Source organism: Protopterus annectens, chromosome 17.part0, assembly GCF_019279795.1.
Source record: "Protopterus annectens isolate FY-2018-M chromosome 17.part0, PAN1.0, whole genome shotgun sequence".
Taxonomy (NCBI): Eukaryota; Metazoa; Chordata; order Ceratodontiformes; family Protopteridae; genus Protopterus; species Protopterus annectens.
Window position 1 is genome coordinate 630,246,134 of NC_056751.1, and position 19,417 is coordinate 630,265,550.

Below are 19,417 nucleotides of genomic sequence, written 5' to 3' on the forward strand. Positions count from 1 at the left end.
TGGTCCCCCCAAGAAGGAGAGGAGTGCACAGCAGATGCTAGCTGTTCTTTAGATATTTCTGAATATCTGGCAGCATCATCTAGTGGCTTCCTGTAAGTATATTGGCTTAAGCTCTCTCTCAGTATATTGTCTTTCTAGCACGGAGGAAAGGAAAGGGTAGTATTAGAGTCAGTTGCCTCCAAGCATTCATATTTGGCACTTCATTTGTTTGTTAAGGTGCCTGCTTGCTGGAATGCCTGCATGCAGAAACCTTTTCCTTTGTGTGAGAGAATTCCTGTCCCTACCATTTTGGTTTCTCTGCATTGCCAGGCTTAAGCGTCTCCTACCTGCATGCATGCATGTGAGCATGAGGTTTGACTCTTTTGCTTGGGTGCATGTGAATATGACTTGAGGGCCCTTGAATACATCTATCCTGGTGGTCGTACCCTGTGTGCCATTGGTTTGCTCATGTGAATTTTGAATCAGCCTTGCTCAAGGCCAGGCCTTTTGTCTGGAGGTCTTGTTTGAAGTCCAGGATGAACCTGAAGGAATTTAATTGAATTTAAGGCCCTCTGCTAAGTTGGCATCATGTGCTGAAGTAGAAAAATCCCTTGGGGCAACCAGGCCTTGCAGTTTCCTCTAGAGGCACTTGTATTTGGCCCTGCTTGATGCCTTCTGGTCATGGATGGGGACAGAGCCTGGATTTCCTTTTGCTCAGTGTGGCCAGATCTGCTAGGTTTTTGTATAATCTGGGAAGTGATCAGGAAGTTTTCTCTGTGGAAGGCTGGCAGTCTTCCCAGCTGGGGCCTCTGTGACCGAGAGCAGGGGGTGGGTGGGTTATTCTTGGAAGTACCAAGGACTCAATTCTTGTTATCCTTCAGACACCCAAAGTAGGATGGAGATGGTCATTTGTTGACAGAAGTCCGTGTCGGTGTTTGTTGGCTCATTTCTTTAACTAAATGTTAGACAGGAGTCTCAGCTGAGGAATTATCTGAGAAATGCCCCCATTAGTGATCTGCCTGGGGCTCCTGATAGATCAGCAGGTGTATGCGGTGCTGGAAGCATGCTGCTGAACTCTGAGGGCGTCGTGGAGACCAGCCCGAAATCCTGAGGCAGTAGAGTGGAGGAGCAGGTAGAGTCAGTGTTTTGAACTGAGGACAATGAGATAAGTAGTCAGTGGGGACAAGCCTGAAAGGCTTTTGTCCCCAGCTTGTTTGCCAGACTTTGGCACAATAGGATAAGTAGTCAGTGGGGACACCGAGAGGGAGGAACCTCCATTGTTTCTTTTCTTGCGGCAATAAAATGGTCTGGAATAAAATCCTTGGACTTGTTCCTTCTGAGGAACCTTTTCTGTAAATTTCATTTGCATTAAGCTGAACTTTTGTGCCCGAAATTTGTGAACTTTGTTGCACCTTTGTGTCTGGCATGCCTTTTCTGAATATTAATGTGTGGAAATGAGTGTAAAGAGTGCCATCTATTATTTGCAGTGTATTTTGTCCCTCCATTATACTGTCAAAGTTTTTCTGTGAATTCTCTGAGCTTTCTAAGCCCAAAGGAAAGCACAACCTGGCCCCATCTTGGCTGCTGATTCTGGAAAGTCCTTCCATTGCTCCTGTCTTGCCTGTCTGGAGGGGATTCCTACTGCCTGGGAGGGGACCTGCCTCTGACATCCTTGACATCCTCTGCTAAGGCTCTTTTGCCTCTGGCCTCTATTGTTCTTGTTCTTACTATCTGACTCTTTCTTGGAAATTTCCAATTCTTGGAGCAATTTCCGCTGCCTGACATGGTGTGGTTGGTGCTGGGAAAATCTTTGACTGTTTATGTTGGTCTTGTTTTTTTTTTTCAAATTTCTTTGGGACCTCCTGACCAGCCACATGCCTAAAGTTTGCTTTTTCCAATCAATCCAGCATCTTTTTAATCAAATCCATCTGTGAGACCAGATCTTCAAGCCCTATGTGTCTATTATGTTTTCCATGATAGTTGACTGACATACAGCTTCAATCCATCCTTCCACCACATACATTGCAAGAAATGGTCTATGTTGTACCCTGAGTTATTGCATATGAATATAAACTTAAAGATCTCTCTGGAGAAGGTTTTTAGAGTTTAGATTCTTTTTCATCCTAACAAATACTCTTACCCCTGTAGAGGCATAAATATTTTATTTAAAGAGTAGCAAGAAAAAGAGTAGTTTTAGAATAGTTTTTACTCATCTCTCTAAAGCTCTTGACAGAGGGAAGAGAGAGGGCAGGATGCTGTGGTACTGCAGCTAGGGCCTGAGGAAATAGTTTCTGGATCCTTGGAGTGGAGCACCATTGGGGTTGAGATGAGTCAGGGACCCTGTAGCAATCGGGTTTGGGGTGAGGCAGAAGCAGGAGGAAAGTCCTTAGAGTGGGTCAGAAGGAGTACAGAACATCAAAAACATTGGGAATAGGCCAAATTTGTACTGAGTAAATGTAAAAAGGTCCTTTTTCTGGAATAAGAATTCAGGTCCTACAGAATTCCTTGGAATAGTGGGAGAGTGCGTCTCTCATGGTGGTCCTCGAGAGAGCTGAGGGAATAGATTCCTCTTGGGAGGCTGAGGGGAGTGGGCGATAAAGTCAGAATCTGGTGGTAGGAGGAGTACCCTGAGCCGTCGGGAGGCCTCGATCCGGCTTGGGGAAGAGAAGATCCATTGGAGGGGATGCAGGAGGTGGGAACCCTTGAGGAGGGTCCTGGAGATTTGTCAAGAGCAATTAAAGAGATAGGAGGGATGCTAAGTTTGGTTAAAGAGAACCATGACATGCCCTGAGGGATAACTGTGGGGTGGTCTTTTGAGGAGTTTAGCAAAAAAGGGGAGGTGTCGGAAGGTTCCAGGACACCAGTTTCGTTGGGGAATGTGCAAATGGACATGTGAATGCGTGACCAGGAATGGTGTCCGGTTGTAGTGTGTTGTCCTCCTAAAGGAAAATTCAATAACAAGTCGAGACACAGCTGTTCCAAGGACGTTCAACAAGCCCCGCAGCTGGGGCCTGAGGTACTTAGTCAGTGTGTTTCCAGGTCGGGACAGAGAAAGTACCAAGGACTATGTTTTCAGCCCAGTGAGAGCCGCCCAAAGCACGTGTGCAGTAAGAGTGGAAACTTATGAGGTATTGGTCTCGGCGTGTCATCTGAAAGAGCTGGCCCGCAATGGGATGGGAAAACTCAGGGTCTCCGTAGGTGTGCAAACTTGAGCAGGCGCTTAAAATCTTATGGTTTTGTGGTCTGGTCTAAGGGTGCAAGGGTTCTGCTTAAGAGTGGCTGAGGCAGGCCGCCGGTGAAGAATTCGAGAGGCCTACAGCTTGGAGCTGGGCCGAGTGGACTAAAGAACTGCTTGGCAGGTACTTGACTTGCGACAATTTCGGTATCTATGGCGCAATGGCTGGAAGAAGGAGGCCAGGGAATACTTTCTTGGGCACCAGAGACATCATAAAAGACGATCCAGCAACAAGGGACGTCGTGGTCTGGGCCTAAACAAGTGATGCAGTAAGAATAAAAGTTTCGGTGTGGGATCTGCTTTCCACAGGCGAGACAATTGTTAACTTTTTCGGACATCGGTCAGAGCAAGAAAAAAGGTTTCCCAATGGGGTACTTAACTTTAGACATTTTCTGCTGAAAATTCAACTTCTGGTAGTGACCGACCGGCACTAGTGCGAACTGCTTCTGCTACAGGCTCCACGGCAAGAAAGACTGGTGTAATGATGTTGGCTGCCTTGCTTTATAGCACTGACTACCTCCTTGTCAGACTACAGGCGACAGCAGCCAGCGCACAAAAACATTGACTCTGGTATTTAGGCCGACCGAGGGCTACCACAGCAGGGATAACCCACAGGTGATGACTGCAACAGTGAAACACGAAGAACATCAAATGGTTTAAAATCCATGTCCAAAGTAACTTGATTTTATGTTCAAAATTGTTTAAATGTATTTTTAAACATTCTGGGCTTTTTAAAATGAAACAATATCTCAACGTACAGTAATCAACTAATTGACAAAACTGCAAGCTAAAATGCAAACCTGCTATAACCTCATTCTGGACTCACCTCTCCCAGCAGCTCTACACGCAGATCCTTAAGTGTAACTATCCCATCCATCAGTTCCTCAGTTTCAAGTAGCAACATGAAAAGTCTTCCTTCCATGTCTCCCAATAAATATCGTGACCCATTTGGATCCACTCGATTGTGGCAGACAATTGTGCTTTGCTAGAGAGACAAAACATTTTGTATTAAACAGACATACAAATGCAAAAACTTTTCAGAAAACAAAATGATGAAGCAATGGGACTGTGTCTGTAATTACACATTCACCTAATAAAGCATCCCACCCCACCCCATCCCCAGAAATAACCTGGTATCTTTGTACAGAATCACCTTCTGGAAGTACTTTTTTGTCATAGCAACAAACCAAAACAAAAAGCAGAGACAAGCAATGTTATCAAACATATGCAGCTACCTTCAGCTAAACTGCCAACCCGCAGTTCATGGTATGTACAAGGCAACTGGACTGCAGACCATGTGCGCCTTGCTAATAACCACTCACGGGCTCTATCATCTTTTTTCAACAACGGTACAGCCTGCCATCCAAGCACACAAGCCAAGTTTGAAAGATGAGAAAGAATCATACCGCTTGACCTGAAGAGGAAGTTTATTCCAGAGCAAGGGGGAAATCCTGGGCAATAAACCTATCCCTTCATTTGTTCTGCTTACTACCCAATACAATTTTTGACCTCTGGTTCTAGTGTTGCCAGAATTGTTTCACTTATAGATGAAACAGAGGCCAGAAATAACAGGGTAGCAAATCTCCCCCCCATCAGGAGTCTAAGACACAGAAAGATTCCAGTCTCTCCTGCTAAATGATACTTTTGAGACCAGAAACCTTTTTGGTTAGGAACTTCTGTGGTGTTTCAAATTATTTTTAAAGATGTTTAATATGAAGGGGCATTACATTTTATAATGAGCCTAACCAGGGCTGAATATTAGGAATAATGATTACCTGAGATTTGGAAGAGATACCTTTGGCAAACAGTTACAAAATATAGGAGGAGCTCCCGACTACAGTAGCCACATAGTGATCAAAGGACAGGGAAAAATCTACCCACGTACCCAGATAAATTAGTTGTGTAAAATCTTACCATAACCATAAATGTTCTTCTCTTCCATGTTGCAGTATTCACTCTGGGATCCTCCACCTCAGGCGACCCAAACATCTGACACCAATGCAAACGCTTAAGCCTGGTTGCTGTCAGATGCGTGGGCCATCACAAGCACGGCCATAAACCACAGGCCTTAAATGTGACGTCTGCATGCACAGACCTCAGAAATTACTGCCCAGTTGGACAACAGTCTAAGCAGAAGAGTGATGCTATCCAGACAGGGCAAATGTGATGAAAGGGGATAGGAAGGGGGTCTGGAATACTGCAACATGGAAGAGGAGGACATCTATGGTTATGGTAAGATTTTACACAAGTAATCTATGTCCTATTCTCATGTTGCAGTATTCTCACATGTAGGGGAGTACCACAGCTCATGTAGAAGAAAGGGTGGAGGAAGATGTAGCAGTCTCCAGGAAACCATGAAAGACGGCCCTTGCAAATCCTGTTCTGGAGATATTGTCCAGTTAATAATGCTTGGTGGAAGTATGTACAAAGGACCATGTGGCTGCCTCTAGTAGGGTAGCTGTATCCAGGCCTTTGAGGAAGGCTCCTGAAGAGGCCACTGCTCTAGTAGAATGTGTCTTAACATTGTAGGGTAAGTCTTTGCCATGAAAAGAGTAACAGAGGGTAATAATTTTTCATATCCAGGAAGATACTGTCTGTTTGGATAAAGCTTTCCCCAGGGCCCTGGGGTTGCAGGATACAAATAGCTGACTGGACCTTCTAATGCTCTTGATCTTGCTCAGATAAAGTTTCCTGTGGACATCAAGGGAATGGAGCACTCTGTCACTGTCATTCTGTGGTGAAGGGAAGGTGGGTAAATGAACAGACTGGTTGCGGGACAGTTCATTGACCACATTGGGAATAAAGGAAGGATTGGTGCAAAGGGTTACCCTGTCTTTGTGGAAGATGGTGTAGGGTGGGGATGCCATGAGTGCTTGCAGCTCAGAGACTCTCCTAGCTGAAGTAAGGGCTACTAATAGGACAGTCTTCCAGGTACACATCTGCCGATGGGCAGAGGCTGCTGGTTCAAAGGAGGCAATATTAAGTTTCTCCAGTACGTAGTTCAAATCCCAAGGGGGGGGTAGGTTTTCTTGGTGGGTTGCCATGGAGATCCCCTTTCAGGAAAAGTTTGACTTCCAGTCTGGAAAGGAGGTGGGGTCCACAGGTAAGCAGGCCAAAATGGCAGATAAGTGGACTTTCACTGAAGAGTATGAAAGTTCTGATTTTAGAAGCTCACACCCATAGGCTAAAACTAGGGGAACATCCACTTGGAAGGGATCTAGGTTGCCTTTGGAGACACCAATTGGAGAACCTTTTCCATTCTGAAATGTAGGATCTCCTGGTAGTGGGTTTCCTTGCCTCCTGCATGATGGATTTCACATCCTCTGAATACAGGCATCGGAAAGGGATCAGGAGTTGATCACCCACAGGGTTAGGCTGAGTTTCCAGGTGTGGATGAATGAGAGATCCCTTCTCTTGTGAGAGCAGGTCCACCTTATGAGGCAACTTGTAGTGATTGCCCTTGGCAAGAGACAGAAGGGGGAACAAATGTTGCCTCGGCCAACAGGGAGTCGCCAGCAAGACGTTTGGCTTGTCCTTCTGGATTTTCAGTACGACCTTCTGAATGAGTGGGAAGGCATAAAGGAAAAGTCCCTTCCAAGAAATCAAAAAAGCATACACTCTTCATGCTAGTGGGGAGGGGGTTCTGGAGCAGAATAGCTGAAGTTGCCTGTTCTGAGGGGAGGCAAATAGATCTATCTGTGGAGTGCCCTATTGGTAGACAATGTCTAAAGAACACATCTCTGTGCAACATCCACTTGTGATGTTGAGACAAGGATTTGCTGAGGGCGTCTGCCTGATGGCTGTCTTGAGATGGAATGTAGACCACCTCCAGTGTGACATTCTATTGGGTGGCTAACTCCCTTGCCTGTATTGCAAGCCTGCAGAGTAAATAGGATCTGGTCTCCCCCCGCTCGTTGGTGTACAACATCACAGTAGTATTGTCTGTGAAGATTTGGAGGGGCCTGCCTGAATTAGAGGAAGGAAGGTCAATAGGATTAGGAGAGCAGTCACTTCCATCACGTTGATAAGCTTTTTTCTGGAAGGAGGTCTCCCAATTAGCTGCACCTTGAGACCATTCACAGTGCCCCCCCACCCCAGGTCTGGGGCATCTGTGTGCATAAATTGCACTGGTATGGTGGGTTGCAGAGGTAGGCTTGGATTCTGGTTTACTTGTTGGATCCACCACATCAACTCTGTCTTTAGGCAGGGTAGGAAGCGCACCTGATGTTACAGAGGGTGATTGTGTTGTGACCAAACATTTTTCAAGTACCACTGGAACTTCCTCATGAGCAGCTCTGGCTAGGGGTAGCATAGGAAGTGTAGCTGCCATGAGGCCTAGAAGACGGAGGAAAGTACAGTTGTGTACCTACCATAAATGTAGATGTTCGAGTGTATTCACTGTTGCAGTCATTACTCTTTGGTTATCCTGCTGGCAGGCTACCTGCAGTTGGCCTGAATTCCAAAGTCTTGGTCCGGCGTCGGTTGCTGTCGCTTTTTCCCTGACGTCAGTGCGCCAGGGGTATAAAAGATGCAGCAGACTCCATTTTCTTCAGTTTTTCTTGCCCCAGATGTCAGGTGCCCCCAAAAAGGTAGGCTAAAAATAAAATTATGCCAACAAACATGCATGCACTAAGGTAAACATTTCCTTCATCTACAAGCAAATACACCACATAGGTTGTATAGAACAGAGAAGTACAGATAAGACCCAGCAAAAGAAAGGGGGATGGTGGGAGGGTAACCTGGACTGCAACAGTGAATACACTCGAACATCTACATTTATGGTAGGTACACAACTGTACTATGTTCGTGTTTCACTGTTGCAGTCATTACTCTTGGGTTGAATCCCAAAGCTGAGGATGGGTGGCTGGGGCTAAATAGGATTAGGTGAGGTTATGAGGCCCTGCAGAACTGCAGTGGCAAAGCCTGCTCTGGATTTAGAGTAGAGAGGTAAGTGGTAGTGCTTTGTAAAAGTGTGCACTGAACTCCAAGTTGCAGCCTCTAAGATGTCTTTGGCTGGTACTCCTCTGAGGAAGGCTGCTGAAGTGGCTGCTGCTCTGGATGAATGTGGCATAATGCCCTTAAGCACTGATTTGCCATGTTGTGAGTAGCAGAAACGAATGCAATGGCCTATCCATTTTGAAATGGTCTATTTTGAGATGGCCTTTCCTTGTGATCCTGCAGCATATGCCACTAAAAGTTGCTCAGTCTTTCTGAAAGTTTTAGTTCTGTCCAAGTAGAAGTGTAGCTGTCTGTGTATGTCCAAAGAATGCAGACATCTCTCACCCTTGTTCTGTGGGTTTGGATAAAAGGTAGGCAAGTGAATGGTTTGGTTAAGGGCTACACTGGACACCACCTTAGGCATAAATGTCAGGTTTGTCCTCAGAGAAACCCTGTCTGGATGGCAAATGATGAAAGGTTCCACAGCTATGTGTGCCTGTAACTCCGAGACTCGTCTTGCAGAGGTTATTGCTAGGAGCAGAGCTGTTTTCCAGGATAAGAATTTTATATCAGCTGTTGAGGCTGGCTCAAAAGGAGGCAGTGTGAGTTCTTCCAAGACATAATTGAGATCCCATGCAGGTATTGGTGCTCTCCTTGGAGGTCTTATGTTTTTGGCCCTCTGAGGTACTGCCTTAATAAAAGGCTGAGAAAAGATAGGAGGTTCCGTATTGTAATGGGCTGAAATGGCAGAGGCATGGATCTTAATTGATGAAAAGGATAGGCCTTTGTCCAGCATCTCAATTAAGTATTGTAAAATCTGAGTAATATTTGGTACAAACGTGTCAATTCCTTGTGCCTGGTTCCAAGCACAGAATCTCTTCCATTTTTCTGCATAAGATTTTCTGGTACTGGGCCTCCTGGCCTCCAAAATAACATACATCACAGCTTTGGAGAGAGGAGTGTTCTAAATGGCTACATTATCCGCCATGCTGCCAGATTTAAGGTCCTGACTTGGCTGTGCAGATCTGATTGTTTTGTTGGGTCAGTAAGTAAGAAATCTGAGGCAATGTCCAGGCTGGACCTTGAGACAAGTTCTTTAGGATTGGGTACCAGTGCTGGCGTGGCCAGTCTGGGGCAATCAGTATCATTTTTGGTTTCTCTTGTCTGACCTTTAGGAGTACCTTGGGGAGGAGAGGCAGTGGAGGAAAGGCATATACTGTTAGGTTTTTCCAGCTGAAGGATAAGGCATCCACTTTCCATGCTTGCTTGTGATAAGTCCTGGTGCAGAATCTCTCTAGTCGGCAGTTGTGAGTGGAGGCAAATAGATCTATGTCTGGGCATCCCCATTTACTTATCATGCTGAAGACTTGTGGATCCAGTTTCCACTCGTGGGGATCCATGAGGTTTCTGCTTAGTACGTCTGCCAGAGTATTTATTTTTCCTCTAGCAGGAATTGTGCTTGCAGGTGAAGAACTTGAAAAGTCAATGCTGTGTTCCACAAAGTCATGGTTTGTCTGCAGAGGGGGTATTAATGTGTGCCTCCCTGCTTGTTTATGTACCACATGACTGTAGTATTGTCCGTCTTTATCAGTAGTTGTCCTGGACGAAGTAGGTCCTTGAAAACTGTCAGGGCATTCTGAACAGCTAGCATCTCTTTTTGATTGATATGAAGATGCATCTGGCTTGCGGGCCACGTGACCTGAATACATTTTCCTGCAATGTGGGCCCCCCCAGGCATAATCTGATGCATCCATTATTAGTGTCTGGCTGGCTGTGGGTAAAGTGAATGGCAGACGCTTGTTGTGGTGACAGGCCTGTGCCCACCATCGAAACTCCTGTTGCAGGCAGGGAATGAGGGTAACTAATGTTGCCTTTGTTTGTCTGGCGTGAGATAAGCCATCTGGGCAGTTGTATTTAAGCTTGCACCCAGGAATATTATCTCTTGAGAGGGTACTAGTTTTGATTTCTTTTCGTTTACTGTGTACCCTAGGCAAATTAGTAATCTTTTTACAAACGCCAGATGCTTTAGTAGGATGTCCTTGTTCTCTGCTTGAATAAGGCAGTCGTCCAAGTAAGGATATATTTGGATTCCTCTTTGTCTGCAAAATGCAATTACTGGTGCCAGGCATTTTGTGAAGACCCTGGGTGCAGTAGATAAGTCAAAGGGCAGTGCAGAAAATTGGTAGTGCATTGAGCCAGCTATGAATCTGAGGTATCTTCTGCAAGATTGTCTGATTGGGACATGCAGGCATGCCTCTTTTAGGTCCAAAGTTACAAGCCAAGCCTTCTTGCCCAGCATGGGCAGAAGCTGCTGCAGAGTCAACATTTTGAATTTTGGAACATCCAGAAATGTGTTTAGAATAGACAGGTCCAGTATTGGTCTCCAGGCTTTGTCCTTTCTGGGTACCAAGAAAAGTCTCGAGTAAAATCCTTGTCCCTGCTCTTACTGTGTTACTCGCTGAATGGCCCTCATGTTCATGAGGGATGAAACTTGCTTTTGTGCCTCTGCCCATTGATTGTGTGGCAGGCCTGGCATACCTTTTGCCGTTGGCAAGGTGTGAAAGTGGAACCTATAGTCCTCAGACACTATGTTCAAGACCCATTTGTCCTGGGTGATCATGTGCCAATTTTGTGAAAAAAGTGCTAGTTTTCCCCCTAAGGGGGCTGCCAAAAGATAAGTGCTTGGTGCTGGCAGAGGAAAGTCATTGGGACTGCTTCCTGTATGGCTGTGATTTGTCTTCTCTGCTTTTGGAGGTAGAAGCACCCCATTGATTAGGCCTGTCTGAGCCTTGGGGCTGGGATCTGCCTCTGGGGCGTCTGTATCTGCCTCTTTGTGGCCTGTCCGACACTGGAAAGGACCAATTCTTTGTAGGCCAGTTCCTGCTAAATATGGGTGGCTGCACCTGTAAGAAATCCTTAACTGTCTACATAGATTTCTCTTTGTCCTCCATTTTCTTCAACACCTCTTCTGCTTTAACACCAAAGTATCATGCTGTAATGGAGCATCTAATAATTTTGCTTTAACATGATCAGGCAGATTCTGTTTCTTTAACCAAGCATGCCGCCTAATGACAGAACCCATAACAGCGGCCCTGCAAGAGGCCTCCAGAGAATCAAAACCACATTGCAAAGTATGCTTTCCCACTTGTTCAGTTGCATGCAATAAATCCTGCATTTCCTTGTTTTCTGCACATTCAGAATTTGTTAACATTTTCTGTTTAAGCAGTGACATTAAGTATTGCTAATATTTAAGCATAAGAAATTGACAATTTAAAGCCCTCAAAGCCAAGGCAGCAGAAGTGTAAACCTTTTTCCCCCATCTGTTTTTTGCAGTGGAAGCCCTGACCCCTTTGGGACCCTGAGAAATAGTTTCTAGGTCAGCAGCAGGGTTTTTATAAAGAAATTTATGTGAATCTGGAACCCTGTAGTATCTGTCTGGCTTAACAGGTGCAGGGGGTAAAGAGTCAGGAGACAGGCTGGACTCTGAAAATACATCATCTACAATGTCTAAAACAGGAGGGATAGCAAGAGGCCTGTGCTGAGGTAGTAAAACAAAGTCTCTGAGCCTTTTCTTAGATTCTGAGTAGTCTTGGCTCTCCCAGTGGAAGTGCTCCCTCATGGTATGCAGGGTTTCCTCAAAAGAATAATCCTCAAGAGGGGAGGCTGAAGGGATAGATTCTTCAGCATCGGAATCCTCATAGGGAGGGAGAGAGTATTCCTGTTCAGAAGAGGAGTCAGAGGAAATGAAAACCTGGTCTGAAGATTTATATTCTGTTTCTTGCCTAGGCCTCTTATCATGAGGGGGATGGGAACCCCTGATCAAAGTAATTAGGTCTTTGGCCATTTTGAGCATCTGTTTTTTAGGCATGGAGGCCTGTCCATGGGCTTGCTGCACTTGTTTCTTTGTTCTTTCTCAGAAGCAGATGCCTGCTCAGCGGCTCCGGACCCATCTGAGGGAATATTTTCGAAGTGTCCAATACCTTGAGTTTCCAGCGGCCTAGTCTGCTCCACATGGGAGTCGTAAGCGGCCTGCGGCTCTGAGGTAGCAGGCGAAAGGGGCTGCAAAAGCGCCTCACTGAGAACCGGCGACTGGCTTAGAAGAAGCCTCTTCGTCAGTTTTGGACCTTGGATGCCTGTCCTTTTCCTTGCGTTTCTTGTGAATTGCGGTAGTCGGATGGCTATCCGATGACATCGTGTAATTAAATCTTCGGCCAAAGTAATGAAATGCAAAATCGTACAGACACTTAATAGCACATTGGTTAAATCTAGCACAAAACCTGCAATTAGCAACGTCGTGATCAGGGCCTAGGCAAGAAATACAATAAGAATGGAAGTCCTTATCAGGTATTTGCTTCCCACAAGAAATACAATTATTAACTTTTTCCTGACATCGGTCTGGAGCAAGAAAAATGTTTCCCCAACGGGGTACTTAGCTTTAAATGAAGACTTCAGATCTGAAATTCGAACACGAAAATCTCAGGAGTCGGCCGACTGGCACTTGCGAACTGCTGCTGCTTCGGGCATCGTGCGGCAAGAAAGACTGAAGAAAATGGCGTCAGCTGCATCTTTTATACCCCTGCCGCACTGACGTCAGGGAAGAGGCGACAGCAACCGAAGCCAGACCAAGACTTTGGAATTCAGGCCGACTGCGGGTAGTCTGCCAGCAGGAAAACCCAAGAGTAATGACTGCAACAGTGAAACACGATGAACATCTGCCTGGCAGAAATGTGGCTGACCAGAAGTAGCTCCTGGACAATGTTTGTTAGGGAGTAGACTTTGTCCTGAGGAAGGAAGTCTTTCATCAGGTCTGCTCTTATCCTGCAGCCCAAGAAGGTTTTGTCTTGGGTTACAGTGAGGGAGGACTTATGTCAAATTGAGTGTGAACCCCAAGCTCTGAACAAGGGCCATAGTGAATTTTAAGTGGGTCCTGAGAGTACTTTCCCCTTCTGCTAGAATGAGAAGGTCGTCCAGGTAAGGGTAAATTCGTACGCCTTTTGTTTGGCAGTAGGCGACTGCTGGGGCTAGACACATGGTGAAGACCCTTGGTGCAGTTGCTAAACCAAAGAACAAGGCAGTAAACAAAGTATGAGGACGGTACAGCAAGGTGCAAAAACCTTATGTAGTCTGGGTGGATGGGACTGTGGAGGTATGCCTCCTTCAGGTCCAAGGTGGCCATGAACACCATGGGTGGCAACAGTGGAAGAAGGGTTTGAAGGAATAACGTACAGAAAGAAGAGACCTGCAGGAATGGGTTTAGCAGGGGCAAATCCAGAATAGGCCTCCAAGGGACATCCTTTTTTGGTACCAGGAAAGGCCTGGAGTAGCCTGACCTTCTTGGCCTGAGGGGACCCTTTCTGTGATCTCTTGTGAAAGCAGATCTTGGATAATCTAGGGGATTAGATGGAGCTGTTTTTTGGGAAGGAAAGGTATGCCTTGTGGTATGGGTTTTTCTTGCCAGGTCATAAAGTACCCTTTTTCCCACTATTGTTAAGAACCAGCGGTCTGAGGTGATATCTTTTCAAATGGGTAGACAGTGAGAGAGGTGGGTGGAGAGGGGTAGGTGGTTTGGACAGTCACGCACTGTTTCTATTTGGAAAGGTCTGCCTGGGGGTTGGCTTGTGAAGAGGCAGTCCTGGGAGATGCAGCCTTTCTAGATCATTTCCAGTGTTTAGAGGAAGAGGCGGGTGGGGCAGGAGCCGCCCTGACAAAGGTGGGCTTAGCTGGGTAGTTTCTATAAAACATTGGAATAGGTGAGACCAATAAATGTTTGAGGTTCTGAAGTTCTTTGATTTTCTCCTAGAGGCTTTTGAACAACTCAGCCATCTGCTTGCCAAACAGGAATTTATTGTCTAGGGGTGCATCCAAGATTTTGTTTTTAAAGTCGTCTGGGAGTGGCTGTAGCCTGAGCCGGAAATATATGTGCAGTACAGAGGCTAAGGCAGCAGATCTGGCTGAAGCTTCAGCAGCAGTATAGCTGCATTTTACAGAATGTCTGGCAACTTGTGCTGGTAGGGAGAGCTTAGATACTACCTGTGTTTTGTTAGGAGAGTCAGGCAAGGAAGAAAGCAATGAAGTTGCCTGGGAAACCAAGTCTAGGGCATATTTGACCATGTGGGTCTGATAATTGATTGCCCTGAAGGCAAGTGTGGAAGAAGTGTAAATCTTTTTCCCCAGTCTGTCCATGACCTTATTGTCCTTTTCAGATGGTAGAAGGGAGGAAGAGGGGATTTGCCTGGATTATCTGGGGCCACTGCAATGACTGCAGGGTCTGCCATAGGTGACTTAATGAGGTACTTGTCATCAGGGACTTTGTAAATCCTGTCAGATCTTTTGGGGGCTGTGATTCAGGGGTCTTGGAGGCTGGGGCAAATCCATCCAGGTAAGCTGGAATCACAGGAGGGATTAGCATAGGAAGAAGGAGACTCCATCTTCAGCAATTCAAACTATCTTTTTTGTACCTCGGTCATCTGCGTGGCATCCCATTTGAAATACTCCCTCATTTTGAAGATAGCTTCCCCAAAGGAAATATCTTAAGGTGGGGAGTCTTCTTCCAAAGAATCCTCATCCAGGCAGTAGTACTCCAAGGAGAAGCTAACTGGGAGGTAATATGTGAAAAACTCAGAGGAGGAAGAGGAATCTTCCTCCTGAATGAGTACGGGGAAAGCACAGTTGTATACACTTACCATAAAAGTAGATGTTAGAGTGTATTTACTGTTGCAGTCATCGCACTTGGGTTATCTGCCTGCAGGTAGCCCTCAGTCGGCCCGAATACCAGAGACTTAGTATTTCTGCGACGGATGCTGTTGCTCCAGGACGGACGTCAGGAGTATAAAAACAGGCAGCCAACGCCATTACATCAGTTTTTCTTACTCCAAATTGGGAGCTAAGTTATGGTGGGGAAAACACTGCCAGTAAAAAGTAAATACCAATACCCCTGAAAGGGGCGAGTAATAGCCATAGAGAGGAGAGAGAGAAAAAACAGGGGGCTGGAGGGAGGGAAACAAGGACTGCAACAGCGAATACACTTGAACATCTACATTTATGGCAAGTGTACACAACTGTACTATGTTCTTCGTATTTCACTGTTGCAGTCATCACACTTGGGTGGATTCCCAAAGCTGAAGGGTGGAGGCAGTCAAGAAGAGTTAGGGCTGGCTAGTATGCCTTGCATGACTGCAGTTGCAAAACCTGCCCTGGATTTGGAAAAGATAGGTAGGTGGTAATGCTTGAAGGTGTGTACTGAACTCCAGGTAGCAGCTTCCAGGATGCCCCTGGTAGAGACTCCCCTGAGAAATGCTGTACAGGTAGATGTTTCCCTAGTGTAATGTGTTCTGACCCCCTGAGGGGTTGGTTTCCCATGGTGCTTGTAGCAGAAATGGATGCAGTGTGCTATCCCATTTGGAAATTGTTTGTTTAGAAATGGCTTTGCCTTCTGTCCCTGTTGCAAAGCTGACTAGTAACTGGTCAGATTTTCTGAAAGGCTTAGTCCTATCAAGGTAGAATCTGAGCTGTCTGTGCACGTCCAAGGAGTGCAGGATCATTTCCCCTTTATTTTGAGGATTAGGGAAGAAAGTTGGCAAATGGATGGATTGGTTGAGAGTCATACTGGACACCACTTTAGGCATGAAGGAAGGGTTAGTCCTGAGGGAAACCCTGTCAGCAAGGAAAATAACGAAGGGTTCCACAGCCATAAGTGCTTGTAGCTCAGACATTCTTCTAGCTGTAGTGATGGCCAGAAGCAAGGCTGTTTTCCAAGACAGGAATTTTAAGTCTGCTGATGCAGCAGGTTCAAGGGGGGGGGAGCGTGAGCTTTTCCAGTATAAAGTTAAGGTCCCAAGCAGGTGTGGGTGCTCTCCTTGGTGGCCTTAAGTTGTTTGCCCCTCTCAGGAACTGTTTGATAAGAGGGTGGGAGAAGAGAGGTGACTCAGTGTTGTAATGAGCCGAAATGGCTGAGGCATGTATCTTAATGGAGGAGAACGACAGGACTTTGTGGAGTAGATCTGCTAAGTAATCCATGGTTAGATGCAGGGAAGTCAGAGTTGTGTCCTCTCCTTTAGAAAGAATCCAGATGCAGAACCTTTCCACTTATCAGCATAGGATTTTCTTGTACAGGGTCTTCTGGCTTCAAGAATAACATCCAGCACCTGGTTGTTTAGGGTTGCTGGGGGAGAATTCAAGGAATAAGCAAGATTTTGGATTTGCAGTTGTGGATGCAAAATCTGTCCCTCCTGAGAGAGCAGGGTTGGGTTCTGGTGTAGGTGCCAGGGTGGCACCAGTGGCAGGCTGCACAGGAATGGGTACCACTGCTGGCGTGGCCAGTCCAGGGCAATCAGAATTATCCTTGGTCTGTCCTATCTGGAGTAATACGCTTGAGAGAAGGGCAGAGGGGGAAAGGCATAGATTGAGAGATTTACCCACTGAAAAGATAGGGCATCCATTTTCCCAACCCTGCTGTGAGGATTCCTGGTGAAGAATTTGCTGACCTGGTGGTTGTAGGGGGAGGGAAAGAAATCCACCTCTGGGGTCCCCCATTTCTGAATCAGAAGATTGAAGGTGCTGGGCTCCAATTGCCACTCGTGTGGGTCTAGGAGATTTCTGCTTAAATCATCTGCCTGTGAGTTTTGTTTGCCTGGCAGGAATTGAACTTGCAGATGGACTTGCATGTCCAAGGCAGTGCGCCACAGGGCCATGGCTAACCTGCAGAGTGAGTAGGAGCAAGTTCCACCATGCTTGTTGATGTACCACAACTGTAATGTCTGTTTTTATTAGCAGTTGCCCTGGAAAGCGTAGGAATCTGAAAGCTGTCAGGGCATTCTGCAGAGCTAGCATCTCTTTTTGGCTGATGTGCAGATTAATTTGACTTGGGCTCCAGTGCCCCTGAATGCATTTGCTGTCCATGTGTGCTCCCCAGGCATAGTCCGATTCGTCGGTGGTTAGGGTCTGGGCGGTGTGGGGTTGAGAAAAGGGCAGTCCCTTGTTGTGGTAGCATGCTTCTGCCCACCAAAGGAACTCTGTCCTTAGACAGGGTATGATAGGAATGACCGTTTCCAGGTCCTGAGAATGTTGGCACCAAAGACTTAAGTACCACTGAAGTTTCCTCATATGCAGTCTTGCATATGGAATCGGCAGTATACATGAGTCCATGAACCCTAGGGCCTGCAGTATTTTTCTTGTGGATAGTTGGGTTCTGGTGGCCATTTGTTTGAAGTAGGCTGTCAGATAGACTTGTTTTCTGAAGTGAGGAATGCCATCTGGGATGTTGTGTCCAAGCTTGTTCCCAGGAATACAATCTTTTGACGGGGTACCAGTTTTGATTTCTTTTCATTGGTGTACCCCAAAGGAAGTGAGAAGGTGTTTCACAAATGTCAGGTACTGCAACAGCAATTCCTGACTGTCCACCTGAATCAGGCAGTCATCCAAGTACGGGAAAATTTGGATATTTCCCTGCCTGCAATATGCAATGGTTGGAGCCAGGCATTTTGTGAAAACTCTGGGCGCAGTAGATAAACCAAAGGGAAGAGCAGAGAACTGATAATGCATAGATCCTGCCTGAAACATAGATACTTCCTGCATGACTCCCTTATGGGGATGTACAGATAGATGACTTAAGTCTAGGGTGACTAACCAGGCATCCTTGACCAACATAGGAAGAAGCTGCTGCAGGGTAAGCATTTTGAATTTTGGTACCACCAGGAAGGTGTTGAGAACTGAAAGATCCAGGATTGGGCACCAAGAGCCCCCTTTCCTGAGTACCAGGAAGAGTCTGGAGTAGAATCCTTGACCCCTCTGTTCTACTGGAACTGGCTGAATACCTCTGATATCGAGCAGGGAAGCTACTTGGCTTTGAGCCTCTGCCCACTGGTTTGGAGGAAGGTCTGGAAACCCACTTGAGGTTGGCAGTGAATAGAAATACAATTTGTACCACTGGGATACAATGTTGAGGACCCCCAGTCCTGTCTGATGGACATCCAATTTTTTGCATGAAGGCAAGTTTTCCTCCTAGGGGCACAAGCAATTGGGCAGGGCTGGTTAGTGGAGTAAAGAAGTCATTGTGAGTTTTTTTTCCGTAAGGAGGTGGCTTACCACTCCCTGCTTTAGGGGTGGAGGCACTCCATTGCTTAAATATCTGAATATCCTGAGACTGTAGTCTGGGTGGTCTATTTCTCCTGGGTTTGGTTTGAGACTACCTGGAGGGGGCTGGAAAGGACCAGTGTTTGGAAGGGCAATGCCTACTGAATCTAGGGGGTTGCACTTGTAAGAATTCTTTAACAGTCTGCATAGACTTAGCTTTTTCTTCCATCTTTTTAAGAACCTCTTCTGCTGTGGTGCCAAACAAACTGTCCTTATTCAAAGGAGCGTCTAGTAACTTTGATTTGACATGGTCTGGCAAGGTCTGCTCCTTGAGCCAAGCAAGTCTTCTCAGTACAGATCCAGTGACTGCTGCCCGGCAAGATGCTTCTAGGGCATCAAAGCCACACTGCAAAGTATGCTTACTGACTTGGCTTGCAGAGTGCATAAGCTCCTGAAATTCTTTATTTTCTGCACAGTCTGTAAAGGTTGCCACTTTTTGTTTAATAAGTTCCATAATATGCTGCTGGTACTTCAGCATGTGAAACTGACAATTCAATGCCCTACTAGCAAGAGTTGCAGAAGTATAAACCTTCTTACCCCATCTAGCCAAAGCTCTGGAATCCCTGTCCGAAGGGGTGGGATTCTTGGTTGCGGTAGCCTTGATACCTTTAGGCCCCTGGGAAATGATCTCTGGGTCAGCAGTAGGATTCTTGAAAAGAAATTTGTGAGGGTCAGGTACTCTGTAGTACCTATCTGGTTTCCTAGGGGCAGGAGGTACAGTGTCAACAGTAAGACTGGATTCCATAAAAACATCATCATCAACATCCAGGACAGGGTGTATTGCTAAAGGCCTGTGCTGAGGCAATTCTAGGAATGCTCAGAGTCTCTTTTTGGACTGAGGATAGTCTTGGCATTCCAAGTGGAAATGCTCTCAAGGTATGCAAGGTTTCACCAAAAGAAAAATCCTCTGCAGGGGAGGCAGAGGGAATGGATTCCTCTGTACCTGAATCCTCATAAGCAGCATGTCTTCATAATCAGAAATCTCAGTCATTGGACTCCTGGTCTGTAGAAGCTGTAGGGGGACTGGTCTCTTTTTCCTCTTGGTAGGGGAATGCTGACTTCCCCTAATCAGCGTAATAAGGTCTTCTGCCATTCTAAGCATTTGTTTTTGTGGCATGGAAGCAAGTGCATGCG

General features: G+C 46.2%; 1 protein-coding gene across 1 annotated transcript in view; it reads right to left on the bottom strand.

Annotated features, from left to right (window-relative positions):
* The window catches only part of DDB1 (damage specific DNA binding protein 1), a 2,836,764-nt gene that overhangs the window by 2,381,759 nt on the left and 435,588 nt on the right, over window positions 1-19,417 (bottom strand). The window contains exon 7 of the mRNA XM_044059793.1: window positions 4,041-4,199. Coding sequence (XP_043915728.1) covers window positions 4,041-4,199 — 159 coding nt within the window. The remainder of the gene's footprint in view (window positions 1-4,040; window positions 4,200-19,417) is intronic.